This window comes from Panthera pardus, unplaced genomic scaffold (genome assembly GCF_024362965.1).
Source record: "Panthera pardus isolate Hobbes unplaced genomic scaffold, ASM2436296v1 HiC_scaffold_22, whole genome shotgun sequence".
Taxonomy (NCBI): domain Eukaryota; kingdom Metazoa; phylum Chordata; class Mammalia; order Carnivora; family Felidae; genus Panthera; species Panthera pardus.
In genome coordinates, this window is record NW_026526788.1 from 27909576 (window position 1) to 27935908 (window position 26333).

The 26333-nt window shown below is 32.8% G+C and overlaps 2 protein-coding genes across 4 annotated transcripts in view; one reads left to right on the forward strand and one right to left on the reverse strand.

The window, feature by feature from the left end:
• LRRTM3 (leucine rich repeat transmembrane neuronal 3) overlaps positions 1-9728 on the forward strand; it is a 163690-nt gene extending 153962 nt beyond the window's left edge. Inside the window, exon 3 of the mRNA XM_019444302.2 lies at positions 4495-9728. Within this exon, the coding sequence (XP_019299847.1) occupies positions 4495-4704 (210 nt within the window). The 3' untranslated portion in view covers positions 4705-9728. The remainder of the gene's footprint in view (positions 1-4494) is intronic.
• CTNNA3 (catenin alpha 3) overlaps positions 1-26333 on the reverse strand; it is a 1799646-nt gene that overhangs the window by 1167361 nt on the left and 605952 nt on the right. The gene's annotated exons all lie outside the window — the stretch shown is intronic.

A 26333-nucleotide genomic window follows, 5' to 3' on the forward strand; every position in this document is an offset into this window, starting at 1 on the left:
ATAGATTGCTCTTCAAACAGATAAATCAGCTTCAAAGTAAAATACAGTATCTCTGTGGGAGAGTCTATAAAAGTAAATGTAAATCACTTCTCAGCAAAATTGGCTCTTGCCAATAAATCCGGAAAATAACAACATTATTTCCAAACAAGAAAGATGGCTGGTTTGTTATGCACCCACAAAGGATGAACGATATAATTAGTAGAATCAGCAAATCAGAGCACAGTATGCATACACATATGAATATACATATATATACATATATATGTCCTTATACATAACACACAATAACTTGTATCCCAGCTCACCCCATCCATTGTCTTCCTTCACTCTCTTGCATTATTTTATCTATTTTCCTTACTAGTCTATGATTTTGCCAAAGAGTAGAAATAATGTCTTATTCATGTTTCTCACTTCCCCTTTCCTACTATCCCCCCAGCACCTACCTATAACCATGTTTACATACAGAAAGAAATAAAGCAACTATTATTTAATAGGAAACAAAATAATCAAACTACAGATTGATTCGCATTTTTTGGTGTAAAGAAAAGTTTAACATCACTTAATTGGAAAAATTTCTACCAACTTCCAAGTCAACACAGAAATTTAGCTTTAAAATCCCTAAAGGTCTCCCTAAAATATCTTACACATATTTGTATCTGAGAGTATATGTAAAGTTCCTGTCCTAGCCCAGAATGTTCTCCAAATTAGACCCTTCTCCTTACACTTTGAATTAACCAATATGAGCTTTGTAAGAAGCAGACAGCTCTGATTTTGAGCCATCACCACTTACACACATAAATCCCTGATAAACTGCTTATTTTCTGAGGGCCCAGTGTGCAAAGCAGTATCATAAAGCTATGGTGTAGCACAGGAAATCTGTGTTCACCCTACTGAAAATAAGATTCAAATGTTGAGAACTGGTGTCTAAATAGTTATCAGGCACATTACATTGTGTTCACTTCTCTAGGCTCCAAGGACAGTGCCAGTTAGATAAAGTGATAAATAAGCAGTAAAATGTAGTGATGAAGAAGTCAGGCAACTACTTCTGCAATTCACCAAGTAAGTGATTGTAGACTACATAAACTATCTTAGTTTCCTCAACTGTAAAATGGGGAAAATTATATTTACCTCAAGCAACCTTTGAGAAACTTAACTAAGATGACCCTAGTCCAGCATGTAGCATGGTACCTAGCACAGTGTACATGCTCAATGAATGATAGTGATGATGAGGAAGATGTTACAGATATGTCCAGGCAGTTGTTGACCAAGAGATGGAACAAATGGCCACAGCTGCTCAGGTAGCTAGACAGAGAAACCACTACAAAAATCCTAAAGAAATTAAGGTAGGACCTGAGGTGACATCTAAGCCAACTTTGACACTCCTAGGAAACCAACCTGCAATGCTGATGATAATTGCTTACACTACTCTCATCATATAACACTTCCATTTCATCAACTGCCTCAATACTTAGGAACCAAAATAATAATTAATAATAAAATTTTCAAGATGGGAATCCCTACCTAAGCCAGTAGGGAAGATATTTTCCATTGTTTCTTAATATTACTCAAATAATACCAAGGACATATCTTGGTACTTTGACTGTAAGTAAAACTACCAAAGCTCATGTTTAGAAGGACTGAAACAAATATTATTAACCAATCCCCAAACACACATCAAGTTGCACATACCGTAGCAAAACCCGAGGCTACTCTTAGAAATCAGCTATGTACACAAATTGAAAGTAGAGGCATCAAGATGAACAAGTATAAAGTCACTAGCAACTGCTTTTTGAAAAAAGTCAAAACACTTCTTTAAATAAATAAATATATTATTATTATATGTAGTATATCTATATGCATATCTTATATAAGTAGCAAATATGAAATAGTTGTCCAACACTGATGTATCATCAAAATTTGTATTTTTCACAGAGTTAAATGATTTTGAAATCATAAGTATTGACCACAATATTATATATATATGTGTATTTATGCATATGGTTATATACTGTGTATGTATATGCATAAATATATGTATGTAGTCCTACAAATGTACATGTGAATATATCCAATGCTAACTCTTAGACTTTCAAAATCATTTAAGTCAAGCTTGGAAAATTTACTGTGATGCTATATTCAGATATGGTTAGCTGCTAAATTCTTACTGGTACATCTTACCAGTTATTTTCTTGATATTAAGATGTCATTAACTAAGAATCACTGATAGTTGCACAGAAGAAAATACATGTTGAACATTCACATTGATTTTAAGTACCACTCCAAATTCAGAAATATTAAAATGTGAAAAATATGACTTGATATTGAAAAAGTATAACTGTGGGGTTATGTATTTCAAACTAAGACCTATCCAAAAAAAAGAAACTCTCTAAAGAAAATATGTGGGATTTTTAAGTGAATAATGAGACCTAACTGATAACAGTACAAATTAGGACTTGCACTCTGGACACCAGCAGCCTGTAGATTTTAAACCAAGCAAGAAATTGTCTGTATTCACACACACACACACACACACACACACACACACACACACACACACACTAAATGTGTCATGGTTTACTGTTTTTCATAAATAGTCACCATAGAAATTACAAATTATTCACAGTAGAGTTAATTCCAAGTAAGCCAGGAAGCAGAAGTTTCCATGACAAATAAGAACAACTATATAAAATCCTACAGATATATGACCCATAACACATTACAGAGCATTGATTTCCCAGAGGCTAATGTAAACAGTTCTATTTTCGTTCTATTTTCGTTCTCTCCTATAACTCAGATCTATTCATGCTGTACAATTACTTTTGCATAATAATATATTTTAACTGAGTAGTTCATCAGTAACAATAGGAATTCTTATATTAAATGAGCATTTTTGGAAGCATCCTATCATTTCCTTTATGATCTTTCTTGGCTATTTTTTAAAGTGTATGTTTAAAGTGTTTTATTCATGTATCAGACAACTGCATGCTTTAATTTTTTTAAGTCCACATAAATAGGAAGAGTTACTGAGGAATTTAATTTAATGAATGGGATTGCATTTCTGCCTCCAAGGACTAAACCCTACACATTTGATACACTGAAATGTCCATATTAAAAAATAAACAATAATCTCAAAAGAAGTGAATTCTTTTGTTCAAGAACACAAGAAAATACTTGTTCAACCAATTTTTACTGAAGGAAAAATAAATACGGATAGAAGGGCTGGGATGGAAAGAAAACTGCCCAAGAGGGTTCTTATCCAGGGAGAAAAGGATAAGAAGTCAACAAAAGAACAAAACCTAGACATTCTATTTTTCTTAGCTTTAGGCTCTAATCTCAGCTGAGATCAGAAAGGAATTCAGTCTAATATGCTCAAACAGAAATATATTTGATACATTCACCAAGCAAGAATGGTAGAAGTTTTTATCCAAGGCCATTCAACAACATGAATTAGTAATTGGGATATTAAACAGAGATTGGGGCTGAAGTTTCCTCAACTCTACCTACTTTTTATAACAAATTTTTATTATTTCACTGAAAAAAATGGAAATAATCTCTAGATTTTGATAATCAAATCACATTTCAGACTACTCTTTCTGTGCAACCTGTGTATTTCCCTTCTGCTCACATTGATTACTCTTGCTTTTTTCACAGATCTTTCTAATTGCTTTCTTCATTAAGCTACAATTTGCAAGGGAGTCCCTTCCTTATTTTTATCACTGGTTCCTTCAAACTAACATCATCCTTTGCTGCTTTTTAGAACTTCATAGGAGCCAAAGAGTCTCCCTAGGAGTTCCCTAAGCCTAAATTTTAGATATATGGACCAAACTACAGACATTAATGTTTCAAAACCTTTTGGTAGTAAAACAGATATCAATAAATTATTGAGTAAGAAGATCCAGAATGACTTGCCTAGACAATTCTCTTCCTGCAATGGTTCTCAAAGTATTGTATGTAGATTAACATCACTAGCATCAAAAGGGGGAAATTGTAAGAAATGCAAATTCTAGGCATTACCCTCCCCCCCTCACCTACTGAATCAGAAATTCAGGGGAGTTTGGGATGGAGGTGAAGAAGGGGGAGGTGATTTTTATGCATGATAAAGTTTGAGAACCACCATTCTAGTGTATTCCAATACCAGATATAAGTAAATAATACTTTTCTTAGTTCTAAAAGCATAATTTTACCCTAGTGAGTAAAAGCATTTTCTGACTTCGTCAATAAAGCTTAAAGCATTTTCAGAATCACTTAGGCGACTATTTATCTGATAATTTGAATTAAGAATTGAGCAGGTCCATCCCAGGCTTTAAAGCTGTTGTATTGTGCTTACTAGTATGAATGAGAATGAGGGACATCAGTTAGGATAGTGTGGGGACACTTGAGCCACAGATACAACCGTAGAGGTTAGTCAGGTTAGCACTTCATAGTCATCAAATCTTGCCCCCAAAGTGGTTTGTCGTTTTATAACTGACTTTTCTCATGTCATTTTTTCCCCAGATACCTTTATCAATGAATGTGTCAACCTTTCTGGCATACGACCAGCCCACAATAAGTTACTGTGGGGTGCATCATGAACTTCTCTCTCATAAGTCCTTTGAAACGAATGCACAGGAAGATACGATGGAAACACACCTAGAGACTGAGCTGGACCTGAGCACAATCACAACAGCTGGCCAAATCAGTGACCATAAACAGCAGCTGACTTAACTGAGCTAAGCGGTAGCCAAGGGTTGCCACCAAACTTTGTAACCTCAAGGACAAAAATGAGGAAGATTTGTTCATTGTGGACTCTCAAAACAAAACAAAACAAAAATCCCCTGTCAAACAAAAGTCCAAGATCTATTCATGAAATAAAGAAGACATGAATTGTTTCAAGTCTACACTTTGTAATTAGCTAAGTTGTGCAGTATTTTTTTGACTTAAACAGAGTATGACCCTGAAAACAGAAAAAGAATCTTTTTTTTCAAAACTCATCCTACCTACCTGTAAAAACTGTACAGAGCTAATGTATTTTTCATATTGTAAAGTTTCAATTATAGAAACAACTGATATGTACAGTACCATAATTTAATTACATTTTACTTTACAAACTTTACACATTTCAGTTTCTAAGATTTTAAATTAACAAAAATTTATTTCTTGTGTTATTCAGAGTTACTCAGTTTTGTAGGGACTGTTTTGTTACTGCTTTTGTGCCCAGAAACCTTTACTCTAAAATTCTGTGCTGTGCGAAACATGCACGATTTTTATCATGCTTACTGCGTAGAATTTTATCTACTTGTTCCAGAAATAATACATTAACCAAAAAGGATTTAATTGTTGAGACTTGTAAGAGGTTCTTCAATTACATAGGCAGGTTTTTCTTATAAATGAAAAAAAAAATCAAAGATTTTTTTAACACTTCTTCTCAGACTTAACTGTTGCCTTGAATTACAGCCTAGTTTCTAAGCAGTGACATGTAATGACAAAGAGGGATATTTTAACAACATATTTCTGAATGAATTGACTCATTATTTCATTATTTTGAGTAACCCATTGTTAACGGTAGGGGGAAGCATGGACAAAACATCACTGGAAACAAAGGCTGTAACCACAGCAACAGACTTTGATACACTTAAAAGGTGCAGCTGCCAGTGACAAAGAAAAACTTGTTACATCTCATTATTTTCAGGCCAAGGTGGGAAGGATAGAGCATAATAATTGTACAGTAGCAAATTTTCTCCTAATTAACCCAAAGTGGTTTACCTAAAAATAACCATCAGTTAGTGCAAAATGTGCCTGGTTTTTAAGACAACTTTTCATTTAGAACTGCGAGGCTATATTTTGGGAACATCTCAAAGGAACTTTGAAAATTTTCACTTTGTGTGCTACATCAATTCTCTCCTGGAGAAGAACTCTAAACATTGATAGCTCATTCAGTATAGATATGAGCCATGGTGGAGAACTTTATAACACAAGTAAACTGTGAATATCTTTTAATATGTTCTAAATTGTTTATATTGCCATCCATAATGAGATTTGCTTCTAAATTATCTGAAAAATAACCCAGAGTAATTTGAAGCCACCCCAGATCATATAGTGATTATGTAATTTGTATTATAAAGTTAATTTAAGTGAAATTATGAAAACCTAACTTTTCAGAGGCTGAAATAATCAACTTGTTTCTGTTGTTTGCTTGACACAGGTTATTGTTTGAAAATGTTATTTTATCTATGGTATCCACACATTCTTTTGTGTGTTTTTTATTATAAAACTACAAGTTTCAATTGAATTGCACTAGGAGAGATGCCTTTTTATGTTGTCATTTTGCATTCATAACATCAAAAATAGGTTGAGCAAATGTCAATCCAACAGGGGTCAAACACAATCAAAAACAATGAAGAAAAGAATTTGTTAAGACCAATGTCAAGTTTTTAATTTCTTATTTATTCCAAAGAAATTATACCTACAAAAGTCTAGTTTTATGCAGATTTATCATGGCAAATTTAAGAGCAACTTAAAGAGGAATAAACTTTAAAAATGTACAGCAAATTTTTCTTGAAAATACAGTCATAAAAAAAATTGGAAGAAGCAAACTCTCTTACTAATTTAAATGAAACTAAATGTCTCAGTACTTATATCAACTATTTAGCATCCCAGATTTCGTAACATATTTTGCATAAATTATTTGCTATTCAAAATTTTTTGTCATTTTACATCTAATTTTCATCTTTACTTTTTCCAATTTCTAATGTCTTTGCAATATATTATTCTTAGTATTCTTAATCCTCTACATTGAGATTGTGTTTTGCATAGTTAGCAAATTTATAGAGGATTAATTATAAATCTATTCTTGTGGGTCTGAAATTGGATGCAAAATTTTATTTATTATGTAAACCAAAATGTCATTTGCAATCTTTTTTTCATCAGAAGTTGTCCTTGCAAAGATCAAGCATCTTTTAATTGGCGTAAAAAAAAGCATTTTATATGTATTTCCAGACATTTTCAAATTGATAAATAACTTTTAGAAACATAAGGTTCTAGGGAGGTTCACAAATGTATGCCCTTGACTTCCTTAAGCAAACATTTTTTAAACATTTTAAATTCATCTAAGTAAACAACTATAAATAGAAGCAGTCATCTTGGAACCACAGCTCTGTGCATCTGAGAACTTAATACAGTAAGAGCCGAATAAACTAAGAATTTTTAGATTTCTCATATTTGAAATTAAACCCAAAGGATCTTTTACAAGAAAAAAAAAAAGAAGATGCTGGGTTTTTGTTTGCCTAATTTTTATTTTGCCATGTTCAGGGCCATGGGGGAGGGTGGAAAAGGGAGTGAAAACCTCTTAGAGGAAACTATGTCTAGAATCTTTATCATACATTTGCAATTTATATATTTGTGTCTAAAATCCTTAATTATAACTTATCTTTTTCAGTATTCAGTGATCTCCTACTTCCTCTTGCTAACCACCCTGTCCCCAAGTCTCCTCCCTCTCTGCCTATTGCTCATTTAAACAACAGAAATGTTGATATGTTTGGGATCAAAAAATGCAGTTTGACCCAGCATGGTTACAATAACCACAGAAGCTGCAGCAAAAAATAAATTTATGCAGTGTTTTGGGGTTTATAAACCACATTTTATATAAATTATTGCATTTTGTCTTCATAACCATCCCATGAAGACACATTAATCTCAAAGAAGTTGAGACTCACCCAAGAACACAAGGCTAATAATTGGTGGAAATTAACCATTCTCAAAATTCATAGCCTGTTAGTCTTTCCACTAAACTAAAAGCCTTCTCTCGGATCAGAGCCAGAGAATTTCCAGAGATAGTGAACAGAATGAAAAAAAAATGTTTGTCATGTTGTTTAATCTCTAATTTAACTCAGTTCTTCTATCTGTATAATATATGAGCTAAATGAACTCTTTCTATGTGCTACTCTGGCTCTCACATTAAAATTTTGTTCAAAAAGTAAAGCAAGTCATAGATTTCTTAACATATTATGTCATTTGTAAATGTGCAGATGAGTTGCTTCAAGCAAGTGGATATATGTAGGCCCAAGATATGGACATAAAATCAAGAACCACAAGGAAAGAAATCAAAGACCATCTAAATTGAGATTGCGTGGGTTATAAAACAGATCCATAGTGCGATGTTCAACACATGTTCAACACATGTTCAAATGAACACATACTCAATTCAGAGCTAATTGGGAAGACTTTTATATTTTTTTCCTTTTTTTTAATCTCAGCAAGAGTACTTCTTAAGTGTTCTTAAACCTTTCTTAATACAGAATAATTTTCTCTATTCTCCTAATAAAAATGGAATGTAATTTGTCCAAACTGATGTATAGATGCCAAAACATATTCTAACAAGCAAGTAGTATTTTATTGATCTGCTCATTTTTACCAACTCTCTATATTCCCTCTTGAATGTTCCAGAAAACCATAAAACCATACAGATTTTAATATAAATTATATTTTTAGAAGGAAAGAAAACTTGTCTACATTCAACATTCAAGACAAATTACATAATCCTATCTGAAGTCATTTCAGACTCCACAAACTCCTTGGAAATAGCAATATCTCTTTGCAAAAATATTTTTTAAAATAAAGCCACTGTAAATGGGAGTGAAGACCTTATTTGGTTATGTCTGCTCCTGACTAGAAAACAGATATCATCTCTCAACCTAAACATTCAAAATAAGTAAAGAAACTGAAAGCACAAAAATAGATAACATATGTGAACTATTAGTATGCTTGAAGAAAGAAGATCAGATGTACTGAGTAGATGGAGGTACAGGAAGGAAGAGGAAGTAGGACTGGCAGATATTTAGCCTCAGGAAAAACAGTGAAAAATCTTTACAGCAAAAAACAGTAACATCTTACACTGACATACCTCTTAATGGTTTAACTCGCTGGGTAATAAATAGCATAATGACCTGGAAACACATAAAAAGTCCCAAGGTCTAGATGGGTTAGCTATGCAGTTAAGAATGCAGATGTACTAGCCTTTCAGTTAAGAGTTTCCAACTACTGCTATGACCTCAATGCACTACCACTGTCTCTAACTAGAGAGGTACCAAGCACCGAAGATCCAGGATCCATGCTTTCAAAACTGACTCTACCACAAGGGTAGATTAGACTGACAATCAGCAACTGTGCTTTATTTTAATATCAATTATAATGAGGAAGAAACATTTAAGAATACACCAGAGTGGTGATGGGTTATTTTCAAAGCTCTCTCACGGCTTCCATTATGATTTCAATGTGAGTTAGGAGGCTGTTTATATTTAACATTTTTTTAATTTAGGGTAAAATTCATGTTTTAAAAAGTCCACAGTTGATTATTTACTTTTCTATTAAGAACAGTGAACTTAAAGCAACAGAGTGCTTGAGCCATCTAGGACTTAGAAAACTCTTGAGTTTCTTCCTCCTCTTTCCCAAACATTTATAGATTTTGTTTTATATGTGTGTCTTACTGACAAGCTAAGTAAAAATTGGTTTTGAATAAATCAAGTAATATTTCAAATGCATCAAGGGACCTTGTGATAAAGGATACTTGAAGTAAATCCTATTTGTTTTCTAATCTGAAACATCACTCACTAATTTATCATTTGTAAGTTGATTTCAATATATCTTGTGTTATATAATGCGGCACACCTGTACTGCATGGCCTTGAAGGTTCTATGATGCAGTCTTTGCCTCAGGCTGTGTAAAATAAAGAACTGACTCTAGGTTTTGAGCAAGTCTATAGACACGGTAGTGTGATCATTTTCAATCAATTTCACTTATTGAATTTACCTGGATTAATGTCGAAAAATAGTATTAAGATAACATGGATGAATAAAGTTGACAGTTTTTTTTTTTCTATTTACTGGTTTAAATTTTTGCTATGTAGCATATCCTCAAAGTTACTATTAAAAGAAAATCCTTGGGCACCTGGCTGGCTCAGTCAGCAGAGTGAGCAATTCCTGATCTCACGGTTGTGAGTTTAAGCCCCACATTTGGCATGGAGCCTACTTTAAAAAAATTAAAAAAAAAAAAAAAAAAGAGTAAATCCTTTGGGCCCATCCTAAATTTGCTGAATCAGAGTCTCTGGAGCTAATCTGATGCATGCTAAGTTTTGCAAAATACTGTTCCAATGAATTTATTTTTACCAAGTCATTGAATTGTTTTTTTTTTTTTTCATTGAATTGTTTTTTTATTGTAGTCTGAAATTATTAATTCTTGTGCTTTCTTGTGCCAATGTGAACCTAGTTTGCTAAGCCTGGCTGAACATTTTTCCTGACTGGAGGAATGCAAAACAAAAAACAACTATACATAAAATGGTCAGGTTGTTTCTTGACAGATTGTATTGTTTATAGGTTTTGTTCCCCATTAGCTCTTTCAACAGGAATATTTGAAACAATCTTAAATCAACACAGTTATTCACTTAACTAAAATAATCATTTGCTCCCAGGGATAATAATATAACAGTAGAAAAGCCAGAAGTGGGGAAAGAGCAAAGAACTGACTTATGATGTACCAGGCACTGGGCTGTCCCCACCTCATTCTCAAAACTTTTTAGGAAACAGGTATAGCCACCATTCTAAAGAAAAGGAAAATAAGGATTGTGATAATTGAATAACTTGCCAAAGCTCATACAAGAGAGTCAGATATAATATCCAGTTCATCAGACTCTAGGGATGTCCTCCTATCACCCTGTAAGCACCCTTTTCAGAAGTGAGAAAAAACCATAATCAATATAATTTGACTCAAATATTTTAACAGGGGATGTGAAGACAGCAGAGAAGGAATATACTTTCCTATTCTTAAATATAAAAAATTGCTTAAACTATTTCACACTGTATAGAGATTTCCTTCAATATCTTAAGTTGGCAACTTAATGGAAATAAATGTCCATTACTTTCTTGAAGTTTTATACATTGTTTCCTAAAAGGAGCGGACATTTCAAATAAAAACCCTTCAAAAGATATTCCCAAATATTCATGTTGTATTTCCATTTCCAATTTCCCTAGCTATATTATAAAACTATAACAAAAATATAAGTGGGTATCCACAATAAAATCTTTAACTGGCAAAATATAGAAGGATGTCACTTGAAGCAAAACCTCGACAGTCAATAAAGTAACCACATGCAAATGACAACACAAAGAAAAACACCAATAATATACAGTCAGAAAATGTTAACTGGCAATGACATGGCTTGAGTTGCAGGATATTTCCTATGAATGATCCTATGTGGGAATATTTTTCAAGGAGAATTTTTACTTACCCAAATGATATGTGCAGTGGGAGAACACTCCAGAAAGGAGGCAAGAAGACAGCCTTTATAATAACGTTGGCCCTGCTTGTTCTATTATTCAGAACAGAGTATACAGTTTAAATAAAAAACAATCTTCCTTGTGAAGGCAACTCAAATGTTTTCATCACTATATGCAGGTGGCCAAATAAATTACATTTATGTTTAAATTCAATCTTCAAGTGAATCTTCCTCAGTCTCAGCTATTAACAAATGATATTTTAAATAGTCTCAATTCCATTACTGTCTCTAGGAGATTTTTATTAAACCATTGGACTAAAAACCTCTTCTATTTCTCCCTGAACTTGCACAAGTCCAAGGTGATATAATTCAGAAACTACATTAGCATTTAACTCTATCATACTACCTGAACATGTAGCATTCACGTAAAACACATTGTCTTTTATAGTGTGGAATTCAAGAGACAGTGAAATACTAAGCCACATTTCTACTAAAAACTACCACCACTATAACTGTGATAAAAGTATGCTATATGTTTAAAACAATAAATCCAGAAAGAAAGAAGCTCTCGCATCCTGCATCTAATATCACTACATGTGTTCATTCTGGCACCACTACACCATACAAAAATTTTAGCTGAAAATCTAAAGTAATTCTGATTTTGGATAACAAAGATGACTCTGCTATGTGGGTTGAAGATTCAGTGGACGATAACGAAGAGGACAAAAAATTACACATACCAAGAGGTAAGTGAAAGAAATGTGATTTAATGTCATTGATCTGTGGATAACTTTTGAAACTAAGAATTAAAATTTACAACATTTTGCATCTAATGTCATCAGTAAAGGCCAATATGGACATTAGGGACTAAAAGCAAACAGATTATTTGTGATGGCAATATATGTCAAACAATAGATTAATAGAATTAACTGTACCAAAAGAAATAATATTAAGAATAAAAATTAGTTAAAGCACTATCATTTCTCCAGGGAGAAAGTGAAAAGTCAGAATAAAAGATTCAAACTAAATACCAAATGTTCTTTCAAGATCAATTTTGAAATGTCCGAAAACTATAAACCCCAAATTAGTGCTTCAACAAAATGAGCAATTACATTAATTCACATATACCTAGTTAAATTCTGTTACTGAGAAATAACTTGTATTTAAGATATACTCCATCTGTTCCTACTAGTTTACATCAGTAATATATTTGCTTTCAATCCCAGATTCATAAAGGTAATGCCCTAAACAGAATGATGAAGATGTGCTGAAAGACTGGATCAATCCCGTCATTCTTCTCTGCTATAAGGCAATATTAGAGTGGTAGACCTACCGGAGAGCTGGAAATATCGTTTCTAAAATCCTCTCTAGCAGTTTTTGACGTAGACACTTGTAACATTCATTATCTATGGGTCTTATTTTATATTCATGCATAAAATAAGGAATTACTGTCTTGAGATAACAGCCTGGATGGCCTATTCCAGCTCTGGTTACAAATGTATAATAGATTTAGGTAAAAACAATGAACTCTGAACTCTGCTATCTGAAGAAAGACTTGAGATCTTTGTGATGTCAACATTTTCTTACCTTGGGATTTGATGGAATCTTACATTCACTGTATTATACATCCTTCAAAGCTCCTTGCCAGTTTCCTATTTAACAAACTTCAAACTTGAGTTCCTTAAACCAACATTACGTTATAGACATGGCTATTTCAAAATGAATCCTTGTAAAATTTCATCATTTTGTGGAAGGATAAAATAAGGCTGGGGTAGTAGCTTTTCTTGACTTTTTCTGTGTCTTTGATTCCAGTTATGGAATAAAAATGTGTAAGCTCAGTATGACACCTTGGTACTACCATAATGGAATTGGAAGAAGAGTCTTCTAATGGATAAACACTTCATGTAATATAAAACAGAAATGTAGTTGGAGATCACTTCTTTTTAACTCAATGAATGATCTGATATAGTTTTCAGATAATGCATGCCTTCTTGCACCTGAGAATATAAATATTATTGTCTATAATGATGACATGTTTTCTTTGTCATATACTTTTTGCTTTCTGAGGCAGACTTCAGATAATTGATTGTGCTCCATAATTGCCACCAGAAGAAATTTCTATTTAATTATTTCCAGAAAGAATGACATAATACTGAGAACTTTAAGATAAAATGATAATTAACTAACACTTAATGAATGTTTACTTTTCTAAACATTTTACATGTATATATTTAATCCTGATTAATATGGTTAATAGGATTAACAATAACCTTATGAAGTACTATTGTTACCTCCTTAAGAAGATAAGAAAAATGATGCTCAAAGTGATTATATAACATGTAGCTACTAAATCATGGAACAAGAATTCAAATCCAGATGATAGGTATACTCACAAAGTGATCGCTACTAACTGCCCATTTAAAGTCCATTTCAAAAGCTTATTTCTTAACTTTAAAAGTGTATTCACTGAAAGCTATAACTGAAGACATTTTTCAATGTAATGGATGTTTATTACATACCTAATATATGTCTGGTGGAGGGTAAAAATCCTTGAGAGATACAAAAGAATGTATTAAATAACTTGTTCTCAAGAGACTTACGGTCTTAGCAAGGAGAAAAGACATCCATATGAAGCAAAAAAACAAAAAAACAAAAAAACAAAAAAAAACAACACACAAAAAACACAAAACTCCAAATTGAATACCTGCAAGAAAACAAAGCAATCAAAGGATGAAATCAAAGCCAAATTGTTGGGGAAAACTCTGGGCAAAAGCGAAAACTGAGACAGAACTTGAGACTGACAGTATTCAGATAGGCAAAATGAAAAGAGAAGAAAGTTAAGAGTATTATATTTTATATATGGATATTATTATTTGAATAATATCCATTAGATTGATGCTTGTCTGGCAGAGAAATACCAAGCTCAGTTTTTGTCCTGATTGTCTAAAAATTCAGAACCAAATTTTACTCTTGACAGAGCAAACCTTTTAGCCTTTCTATTTGGGCATAAACATTTCCCATCTTTTTTTCAACTTTATTTGTCTTTATATTCCTTTTCTTAAATTTTTTTTTATGTTTATTTATTTTTGAGAGAGAGACAGAGCGTGAGTGGAGGAGGGGCAGACAGTGAAGGAGACAAAGAATTCAAAGCAGGCTCCAGGCTCTGAGCTGTCAGCACAGAGGGCTCAAAGTCACAAACTGGGAGATTATGACCTAAGCCAAATTGCAATGCTTAACCAACTCTGCCACCCAATGTATATTCCTATATATTCAATGTATTTTACCTTTCTTTTGGGGGGAGGCTTAAATCATATCAATCTTTGTTTTATGTCAATTTCAGTAAAATGTTCATAAAACATTTTGAAGAGTGATTCAGGCAACACTATAAATTTAAAATAATTATGTGAATTTAATAATTTCTTAGAAGTTAATAACGTAACATCCTCAGTCAAATTACTCTTTGGTGCCAGGTGAGAAAATGGTCTACATATTTACTGAGTTTTTCTTTTTTTACTCTTTTCAGTATTTATGTTAATATTGGTGAATACTAACCAGGATCTTTATCCCAAAGAGTAAAAACAAAACTGCTTTTTGACTGCTACATTTCACAAATAAAGAAACTAAATTAGAATATGAGTAAATGGCATGCTCAAAATCACTTTGGTAATAGACAACAGACTCACTACTAGAACTCACACTTACTCAGTATTATTTTTTGTTACAAAATATTTCATGAACACATCAAAATTTAACAAAGTATGCAGAATTATTTCCACCTTAGAAGTACAGACAATTGTCAATAAAGCTGTTTTTTTTAAGGTACAAATAAGGTTGAGAAATGTTCTCTTTCCATCAAAGTTTGCTTGTCATTTGGACTATTGACTTGCAGCAGTCTGTGTGTTCCCTTGATAGTTACAAATTTTTATTCACATGTATTTATTCAATGTGCCTTTTCTTTTGTACAGTGATTGTCTTTTATATTATATCCCTAATACTTTGGTGTTTTTAATTCAATTCAATCAAATAAGTATTTATTCATTTATTCAGCCTTTACTAATAATATGCCAAGGACTGAGATAGGCAATAAAGTGATCAAATGCTTAAAAGTGAATAAATGATTGTAATTCAATATGATATTTCCAACAATGAAGTATGAGCGTGGTGCTGTAGGACTGAAGGGGAGAGAATGATTAATCTGGCTGGGAGAAAATCAGATAAGGCCTCAGAACACTTGCTATTTGAGACTCTGGATTCTAAAGATTGTCAGTCACACAAACACACACCTGTCCTGCAAGTTCCATTCCCCACTCCTAATTAGTTTGGTATTTTAGATGTATATTAGCTTTTGGAAATCTAGGACTCCAGTAGTTTTTGAGTCTGGTAATTTCCTCAGGAGAGCTAATAACTTGATTTTTTTATATATAAATAGTAAAGATTATTTTTAATTTTCCCTTCCTCCAATCTTTTAAATTTAATCCTCAAATCAAGAGTATTCAATTGAGCCATTCCATGATAAATGCAAGACACATGCAATTTTACTAAATACAAATAATAAGTAATAAATGTCATAGATTGTCAGAAGTTTTTCGTTTTGTTTTGTTTTTCACATGTATCATGCAAACCCAATCTATGTGTATCAAAAAATCTCTATTGCAGTTCTCACCTCAGGAATATGTGAAAAAAAAATGTAGAAGAGGTATATCTGCCTGTACAATTTAAGTTTTCACCAATTGCTGGTTATGACATGACTGCTATTAAAGTGAATAAGAAATAGGTTATACATAGAGAGTCTTTTGTATTTTATTCTGCTATCAAATAATTCTTTAAGAAAGTGAAAAACTATTAGCAAGGTGGTCAGATCATCTGATATGGCAATAAGCATAGATGCTTTGGTAGCTGTTCGGTATCATTAGCTCTTAACTTCCATAAATATGTTTTATTTCCTTCAATAAATACATCTCTTTATAAGAATATCATTATTCCCAAAGGATTCCATTATTTGTTTGTTGTCTAGGGAAATTTCTTATTAAATCCTCAAGAATCACCTTGCATTAAGCTGAGCCGAAATAATAAAAGTAAATCCAGTAACTAGTTGAAGGCATAGTTTTCTGATCTTCCCACTTAGGAAAATGAATATTTTTTTTATTTTAGAATTTCAGAATATATCAATATTAAGAGAGTTCATTATGAATAATGTTATCTTAAAAAATACCAAGGGAATTGTATCTTAATGTTCTTCTCCTAAAATACTCTTGTGGATAATGAAGAGTATGCAGTATGGCAAAAGTGGCCATCAGTATCCCCAACATATAGAACTATATGATACTCAAACAATTATTTTTCAAAAATAAATTACATACAAAGTTTCACTCTAGGTAGTTCTCCACAGTGTGACCCATGATATATTATGATAAATAAGGCTATGAAATTGAATTCATTAGACTGCTACTATTTATTTTACATTAAATACCTAAAACATCCTTAATGTGAGTGCTTTAAATGTTATCTTTAAAATGTTATCTATGTAGGGTCTATAATTTGTAGTGACTATACAATTATAAAAGCCTTTAGGTTTCTGAAGGTTCATGACTATTCTTAATTCTTATTAAGAGGCAGCCAAATCTAGTCTGAGAAACTCCAGTTGATTAACAAAGAAAATTAATGTGCTTTTCAATTAATGTGGCCCTAAAACTGTTGGGACTAGTGTGAAACACTGATATTGACATTTCTGAGTGCAAGAGGAACAGGATGGAAAGGTGCTGGTAAATAACTAGACACTCTCCTGAGAGGCTCTGAGAAATACTGTTAGATCTCCATCTGCTGGTTGGAAATTCCAGACTCGTAGGGTATAATGCTAGCTAAAATACAAGGCTTGGATGATACCCACCATTCCTTTTCAGGTTTGTAACCCATCTACTCCCAAAAAGACTTGTGACAATTTATAGATTAAAACATATGCATAATTAAACATTTTGAGCTAGTGATCATTAGGAGACAGGCTATATTTTATAATCACTACTGAATTTCTCATAGCATATTAAATTTGCTACAAGTTCATTCTCCCAAAAAAATCCTGCCTTGAAAACATTTACTAAAATAGAATAAGAAAATAAGAAAAATGGAAGAAAAAGGCTACAAATTAAAGAAGAGTTAATAGTAAATTTATAATGATATAATTCTAAATAAAACTTGGCATAATTTATCAGTCCTCAGAATTATGTGAAATAAAAGTATATCCAATTTCTCTCTCCATCAAGGCATATCATAGTTGACTTTGTTGAAAGGTAAGCAAGCAACAGTTAGTTTCAGGGCCCTAAATAAAACCACAGGGAGATTAGTACATTATTCTGATTATTTTATTCTTCTTCATGTTTCCTCTAGCTTCTTTCTTCTTTCTCCACCTCTCATTTGAGTGATATATGATATGCACATATGTATTCAACATAGTGACAGAGGGTGACAAGACTTGGAGAGTAAAAGCTTACAGTAATTTGTCTTCAATATGAATTGTCCAATTATAGCATATTATATAGCTCTATTAGCTTACCAGAAAATATAAATAAGGTGATATTTAACTCTATAACAGATTTGAGAACCAAACCTATGTTCCAAACTCCTTTTGGACTCAATAAATAGAATGCCCCAGAGCTCAAGAATATTCAGATAAAGCTCAAAGCGTCCCTTTTAAAAAGATCCTTTGACATTTTCATAAAAGCAGATCTTTGCTCATGGCTGGATATTAAGGACCTCTACGAATTCCTTGAATAATCAAAGACTTGGCTTTACATGACTGTATGTGTGGTGTCCTATGAAAGATCCAGAAGCCAGCTAATGAGAATTGCTAAAAAATATTAAAATATCTCTTAAAATTATTTTTGTCAAACCAGTCTGTGGTAGAAAGTTGTCCGTTGGAGTGCATTTACATGTGATTACTGTAATGAATAGCAGGATAAAAAGAAATCTACCAGAGGACATTCCCACCTTTCCCCAGAGCCACAGTATCCCAGAAAACACACCAATCTCAGGAATACCATTATAAGTTTTTTAATAAGTGGACAATATCCACTCTATTCACTTGTTAGTGATTATGAAATTCCCAAATGGTAAGGTCTTACCAAAGCAAACCCTGAAGCATTTAGCATTTAAGCTATTTCATTCTGGGAGAGAAAATGCCATTTAAAAATAGGACTACCAGTTAGTAATAAATTATATGCAGGTCACTCCAGTGTAGTATTTCAATCACTTCAGTATTTTTATCTCCACCCCCCACCCCTGGACAAAAGTGTCAGAAATGAGGCATGAAAAGCTATTAACTGAATCATTCACACATTGAATAGATGTTGTTGTGAGTCTGTTCTTTCAATGGAAAATAATGAACAACTGATTTATTTATAACGAGAAATTATGATAATATACCTTCATTTTCCATCTTTTCCAATACATTATAGATATTTTATAATTGTCTTATTTCATACCTGATTTGAAATCATATGTTTCCATAAAAATTTTTTCTTTCTCAGGCTTTTATTTAACTCCTTTTGGCTGGGGTATAATTAAAGTGTTTTAACTGACTTGGTTCCCTTGTCTTGTTTTCTCTTTCAATTTTCAGCCTTTTCTCCTAATAGAATTGATCCATATTTATGCTACTAGAGACTGAAATCTGAATTTTAAGTAGATGCAGAATATATTTATACAATCACTATAGAGTGAATCTTGTTAGCACTTATTTGATAAAGTTTGCCTTGTTTTCTTTCTGAGATGGAGGGAAACATAGCAGGTAAAGAAGATAGAAACTGATTTGGACTTCCAAGAGAAGGAATTCTTGGTTTTAAGAATCATGGCAAGAAGACATTATTCATCCTGTTTTTCAATTTTTTTAGAGCATAAATGAGCATTTCCTTTGAACTTTTCACCCCAACCCTGAAATAAATTTTATCTTTTCTAAACATTCTTTTTTTTTTTTTTTTTTTGGCCATAGGACATGGCTGCCCAAACACTGGACTCTGCTTCACATGTGACACAAATCCATATATGAAAATGCCTTTGGGGATATGCTTCTACATATAATTGGAACTACTGTTGAGGAAAATACCCACCACATTATGGAATTTTTTTCTTTTTTTTTAGAGAGAGAGAGAGAGAGAGAGAGAGAGAGAGAGAGAGAGAGAGGGAGGGAGGGAGAGAGAATGAATCTTAAGCAGGCTCCATGCTCAACACCCTGACATGGGGCTTGATACCATGACCCTGAGATCATGACCTAAGCCCAAATAAAGAGTCAAATGCTTAACCAACTAAGTCACCCAGGCTCCCCATAGGGAACATAATGTTTTTAATGTTTATTTATTTTTGAGAGAAAGAGAGACAGAGTGTGAGTGGGGAGGGGCACTGAGAGAGGGAGACAGAATCTGAAGCAGGCTCCAGGCTCTGAGCTGTCAGCACAGAGCCCTACGCAGGGCTCCCACTCACAAACGAAACCATGAGATCATGACCTGTGCCAAAGTCAGACGTTTAACTGACTGAGCCACCCAGGTGTCCCATGGAACATAATTTTTAAAAGAACACATAAGAAATGTATTTTAGAGGTAGGTCCAGGGAAAATTTTCCTGAGAAATGGTTGTACCTTGTCCCTGATGAATCTAGTGCTCTGTAACACACCCTATCTCCTTTACATCTCAGCTCAGGAACTCTGAGTTGGGTTACACTTGATAACATAGTACCCAGGCAAACCTCCCTGTTGAGGGTTTTGGCTTTCTCTTTTTTATATATTGTTTATTTCCTCTTTGTAGTCCTAATTTGTTCATTTTATTTCATATGTCTTTTGTTATAAGAAGTCTCAAATTATTTTGGGGGAAGCAAAAAGTATAAAATAAGGAAGTAAACTAGAGTTACTATTCTGAAAGCAGTTTAGATTCTAACTGCAATGGTATAATCTGATCTTTGAAATTCTGTTTTGGTTGGTTGTTTTCTTTTTTTCCAGCATCATGCCCGCTTTCCAGTGTCCCATTATTGAATCATCTTTAGATTTTCAGTTCCTTAATTTGTATCTTACCTATGAACTCTTTAAAAAAAAAAACAACAACAACAACCTTACAGATATACATACACACCCACATAGCACACTCCTTTCATGTACTATTCTTCAGATATAAAGATCACGAAGTAAAGCAGGGCATATATTTAAAGATTTTTCCACTAGTAGAAACATTCTCAGGTGCTGGTTTAAAGAGACTAATAGTGTATTTTCAAAAAATCTGACTAGGGTTAAAAATAAAGCTCTCAACAGTTTTTGGTTTTAAAGTATTTTTTTTATGTAAGCCAAAAATCTATGGGTTGTTATTAACTGGCTCTGAACATTTTTACAATATTATATTTTACTTTATTTTATTAACTCTTGAGTTAACCTAACTATAGCTTATATATCATAAACCATGATAACTATATTCCAAACATTCATTCCTCCACCTTTCTTGACAGCCTAAACCCCTCTTACTGAGCTGCCCATCTACCCCTCTAATCCCAACCCCAAACTGAAAAGAAGCAATAATTTTTCAAGTACATCCAAGTTCATCCACACAAAAGTATTTTCAACATGATTTCATGATATTACATGAAATGTCTCCTTCCGAGGTGCCTGGGTGGCTCAGTCGGTTGAGCTCAGTCGGTTGATTCTTAATTTTGGCTCAGGTCATGATCACAGGGTCATGGGATGGAGTCCTGCGTGGAGCTCCATGCTGAGCATGGAGCCTGTTTAAAATTCTCTATCTCTCCCTCTGCCTCTCTCCCCTGCTTGCACTCTGTCTTCAAAATTAAATAAATAAGTAAGTAAATAAATAAATAAATAATAAAGTAACTCCTTCCACTTACATTCCGAGAATTGGGATAATACGTGAGTTAAATTCTGAAACTTAAAATGTAAGTTTTAGGTGCCATATTAATAAATTATGAAATAAATAGGACGAAAATCACCAAAACTTAGATTTAAAATGAAAGCATTTTTCATGTTTTATCTAAAATTTAATCTTGATTAACTTACTTTGGACTCCATAAAAAATTCCTGTGAAGAAGGGAAAATAAAATATTTCATCCATAACAATATATAGACTCATTCATATGTAGCATTTCATGTGTATTTATGTAGTTATTATTTAGTCCAACCACCAGATTTATAAAACATGCAATAAAGACAAATTTAAAATATAATAATTTTCAATTGGCATGCAAATTCCATCTTTAGTTGAATGTCCTAGTACCCATTACTCCTTAAAATTAGAGAAAATAGATCAGTAAGAAAATGTATATCAAAATATTTCATTCTGTTCCCAATTATTACATAATTCTTATTTCACAAGTTTCTTTGAAAATTAAAAAAAAATGAGTATTGATTTACTAGCTATATACCTATACTCAATGCATTAATAAGTTAAATTTTTGGAATAAAAGATGTCTACATTCAGGTTTGAATTACACATAGACAAGGTTCTGAGCTACGTTTCAATTCTGTTTAAAGCATATAACCTTTGTAAAAACACAGATGTCTTGGGATGCCTGGGTGGCTCAGTTGGTTAAGCATCAGACTCTTGATTTTGGCTCAGGTCATGATTTCATGGTCATAATCTCACAATTGTGAGATCAAGACCTATTTCAAGCCCTGCATGGCCCTCTGTACTGGGCATGAAACTGCTTAAAATTCTCTCTCTCCCTCTGCCCTTCCCCTGCTCACACCTATGTATGCACAGGCACATTCTCTCTCAAAAAAAAAAAAAAAAAAGTGGTTTTCTTCATGGAGCAAAATGAATTTATGAATCCATGCAATATAAAAATACAAATAAAAACCTTATTTAAGTGAATTACTAAGACTAGTTCATACAAAATATATCTATTCTGGGTCTCTGTAATTTTTTTTCTTGTTTTTCCAGATGTCATTAAGCTTTGTTCTAATATAAATATGAATGCAATTAGAAATACATTACTACCAGCACATACCTAAAGTTGGGTGGAAATTTAGATTAAGGGTTTTTAATTTTTTCTGAATCCTAAATACTTAAAGATGTAACATACAATCAGTAACTCATCATAGTCATTGTTTTCAGTGGGGTGTGTGTGAGGAGGGGGAAGGGGGCCTGCCGTGGAGAGAGATACCAACTGCTATGCTTTTTTTCTCAGCTTTTCTCTGCTAATAATCAGCCCTGAAGAGTGTACTTCAATTATTCCCTTTTAAAAAAATCTGAGATCTTGGTTTGGGTCTGAAGCAGAGTGCTATGGAATATAATGCAGCTTTGGGTCAACCCCGATAAAAAAGATCCCAAGGAGAGACCTAAGTCTGGATTTAAATGTGGGTATCCCAGAAATTAGATTATATACCTAAAAAGGCTATAGTAACCTGTATTGAAGGATCCTGTACGGGTCAGTTTCAGAACCTCCAAATTTATCTTACAAAAAGTCCAGGTCATATCTCTGAGAGCTACTTTGGTCTGTACCCACTATAGACTTTAGTTCAATATTTGAGTAAATTCAAAATTGTGGCAATACCATCTATCTACGCCTCACCCAAGGGCCTCCTGGAAGCAATTAATCGAACAAAAATTCAAATAAGACAGTTAGGATCACTCAGGTGATCATGAAAATAACCATGGGAAAAATAAGGGAAAGAGAAACAGATTCAGTAAGTATGCTGTAGATATTTTTGTCAGTAACATATTTACACCCATACTTTTAAAGGATTTGATGATAGGAAACAGAGTTAAGGAGGGGTGAGGAAGAATCCAAAACTGTATCCTCATATCCTAGGAGCAGAACAGAACTCTCTTTTAAAACAGATATGCTCCTTCAGTTATTTTGTGATAACAGTACATCTGACACTTGCTAGGTCTAAATGTTCAAATAAACACGTGCAGAGAAATTTTGCAGCTTAATCCTTTCTGCTTGCTCCTTTATATTATTTTTAACTTACATTCTTGCTCAGCTATCATATGTGTCATAGGTATTTGACAAAAAATTTAAAGTCATTATGCATTTAAAAATTATTTTCTCCTGGCATGTTAAAGAACAATGACCCAGATCTAACTAGATGTATCAACTATTCCCTAGGTACAACTCCTGGAGTTGTATTAATTTCGTTTGCTGCAGTGGTATAATAATTTACTATAAATGTCTTAAATTACAGCATTTGAACATGTGCCAGGAAATAATACTTTTCCCCAAAGCAGATGAATCATGAACCTGAAATACATAATGCACCTTGAAGGTACTTATAATTCTTCCAAGGAGTGACTTACCCACATGATAGAACATTGGCCATTTGATTTCAATGGTGACCTTCCAACAGTAATGAAGAGCATTTCAATGTTCTTGAAATGTTACTATTAAAAATAAATTTAAGTAAATATTTAAAGTAGATAAACACAGAAGTTTCTCTCATAATGCCTCTGTAGGAGGCAGAAAGGCAAGGGATCAACGGCATTAATGACTTTGGCTTCCCTCCCTGAATCTTTGTAGAATGGCTCTTCTCATATGCAGACCTTTTCCTTATACTCTCCAAATTAGCTCAAATATCTATGAGAGAATTTGTTCGGATTTGAGTCTTAGAGCAAGTGATATTAAAATTAATAAAGGATACAACACTCAATATTATAGAAAAACTCAGTGTTGTTTAAGTGCAATAAGTTCAAATAAAGCTGATTATCCAAAAGCCTAACCACTTACAAGTAAATCTTGGAAATCAACATATATGCTTCATGATCTTATTTTCATGACTGATACAGACCATGAGATAAATAAAGGAAAAACTAAAAATCATTTAAATAACTATAATTTAATATGCATGTATATATGTATATATTTGTATTATATATGTTGGAATCTGCTAAATACACAGTGTCCTTCTGGATTTATTTACACATTCAGTATGTATTTATTAAGAACTTACTATATTCAAGGCACTGTTAGGGATTAAAAGAATTAAATTAGATAAAGATGGTTTAAAAGAAGTTTAAAGAAGAACTCATGTCAAAATTCAGAATAAATGAGACAGAAAATTTTAATTACTCATAGTGGAAAAAATAATAAAAACTTAAGCCAGATGCAGTGGAATAAACAATAGAGTAAAATGCAGAACTCTGACTCTGATCAGTGTGACCTTCATTCATCAAGGTCAGTTCATCTTTTGGGCTTCTGCTTCTTTATTTGAAAAATGAAGGAAATTTAACCATGTGAACTTCAGAGTCCTTTCTTGCTCCAACATTAGATAAAACTCTACTCTGTAAGCTTGATTTAAACCAGAAGGTACAAACCTCATTCTTCACTTGTAATGGCTTCACTGATGAATAGCAATGTCAGCTAAAATGAATTCCATCTCCTTTTTCCTTTCCTGACTCCAATTTGATAAAATAGCATTGAGACAGTGGGACTCACAAAAAGAACTGTATCCAAAACAATGATGTTGGGATTATAGAATTATGGCATTATTGTTTCCACACCCTAAAATTTTGAAAATAGCTGATGAAAACAAACAAAAGAAGAGTAGACAAGTAGAACTTCAATGAAAATAACTGGGAGACAATTTTCTTGTTTGAACTTTTTCAACAATTGAATGTCTAATGATATTTCATTCATAATTTTTTTAATGTGGAAAGTCAATTACGGAGCCATGGCAACCAAAGGATAAAAGGTAAAATTTATCATTAATTTGAAAATGTCTCAGTTTGAAAAAAGTTTGGTAGTAAAATCAAGGTTAAATGAAATATCATGAAGCTGCGCAATTAGGTTAATAATGAGGTGCCTCAGGGATCAGTGCTAGCACAGGTGTTCAATATATTTATTAATGACTTAGAAGAGTTGTGAATAATATAGAAGCACATTTGGAGAACTTCAAAGATATTTATAGCAATCAAAATGGGTAAATGAATGCTTTTCTTGACCCATTCAAGAGCAATTATTTAACATATTACAGCAAATAATCAACAAGAGCAAATTAACGTGAAGGGGATGGAATTACCCAAGTTTTCTTAATATGCTAATAGCTACTGAAATAGGTATTGCCTTTCAGGCAAGAGTAGGCAGATCTAAGAAGACATCTGTCCAGTAAACCGCTCTTCATGAAAAAAAAGAATATCCAAATAAGGCTGGAATAAAGAATAATCCAAGACAATAGTTACCTAAATCAATAAGTATTGCTGAAAATTTTTGCACACCAGAACCTTGTTCTATTGAACGACACTGTTGAGACAGGTGTGGTTGCATAAATCACACCCTGGGATTATCTGGTTTTAACTGGCAATTTTCTAAATAGTTTCCCATTATCATCCAATCCTCTCTACCCATTCACTGGAATTCCTAGATGCCTCTCAGGTGGGAATGAAATTTATAAGGGCATCTCCTTCTCACCTTTGCTTTGCTCTTCTAAGGAATTTCATTGACATTAACTCTTATGCATTAATCTTCCAAAGCTGAAGATCTCAAGGCTTTAGAAAAATTAAAAATGATTCCTTTTCACAAGAAACCACAATTCTATTCAATAATAGCATGAATTATCTTATATTTTCCCCCTACTCTAAGGTTATTTAAGTATTATGCATAACAGAAAATCTTAAATGTAGCATAGTTTCAATTATAGCTCACTCACTCAAAAATATTTTCTGAGTTAAAATTTTATATGAGGCATAGTAGGAATGAAAAGAATGAAAAGAATTAATAAAACATGGAGCTTGCCCTAACAGAATTTAGAAAGCCATGTCACCCCTCTCATGAACTAATAAGCATTTATCAATCCTAGTCCATATCAATCACATATAAATATTTAATTTCATAATAAATTTGAAATATATTAAAATAAATAAAATCAGAACTGTTTCTGTAGGAATATATAATAATATTTTTAAGGCCAAGGAATCATTTTCTGCTACCACTTATCTTTTCTACCAGGGGAAAAATATATTGACCCATGGTATTAACTTTTTCATTTAAAAGTTAACTTAGATATTTCTCCAAATTCAGAGAAAAAGAAAAAATATCTAGCCTATTGGGGACTAAGCTGGTAGGCCAATATAACAATAGTGAAGCCAAATACTAATGTAAACATTAAATTGTATCT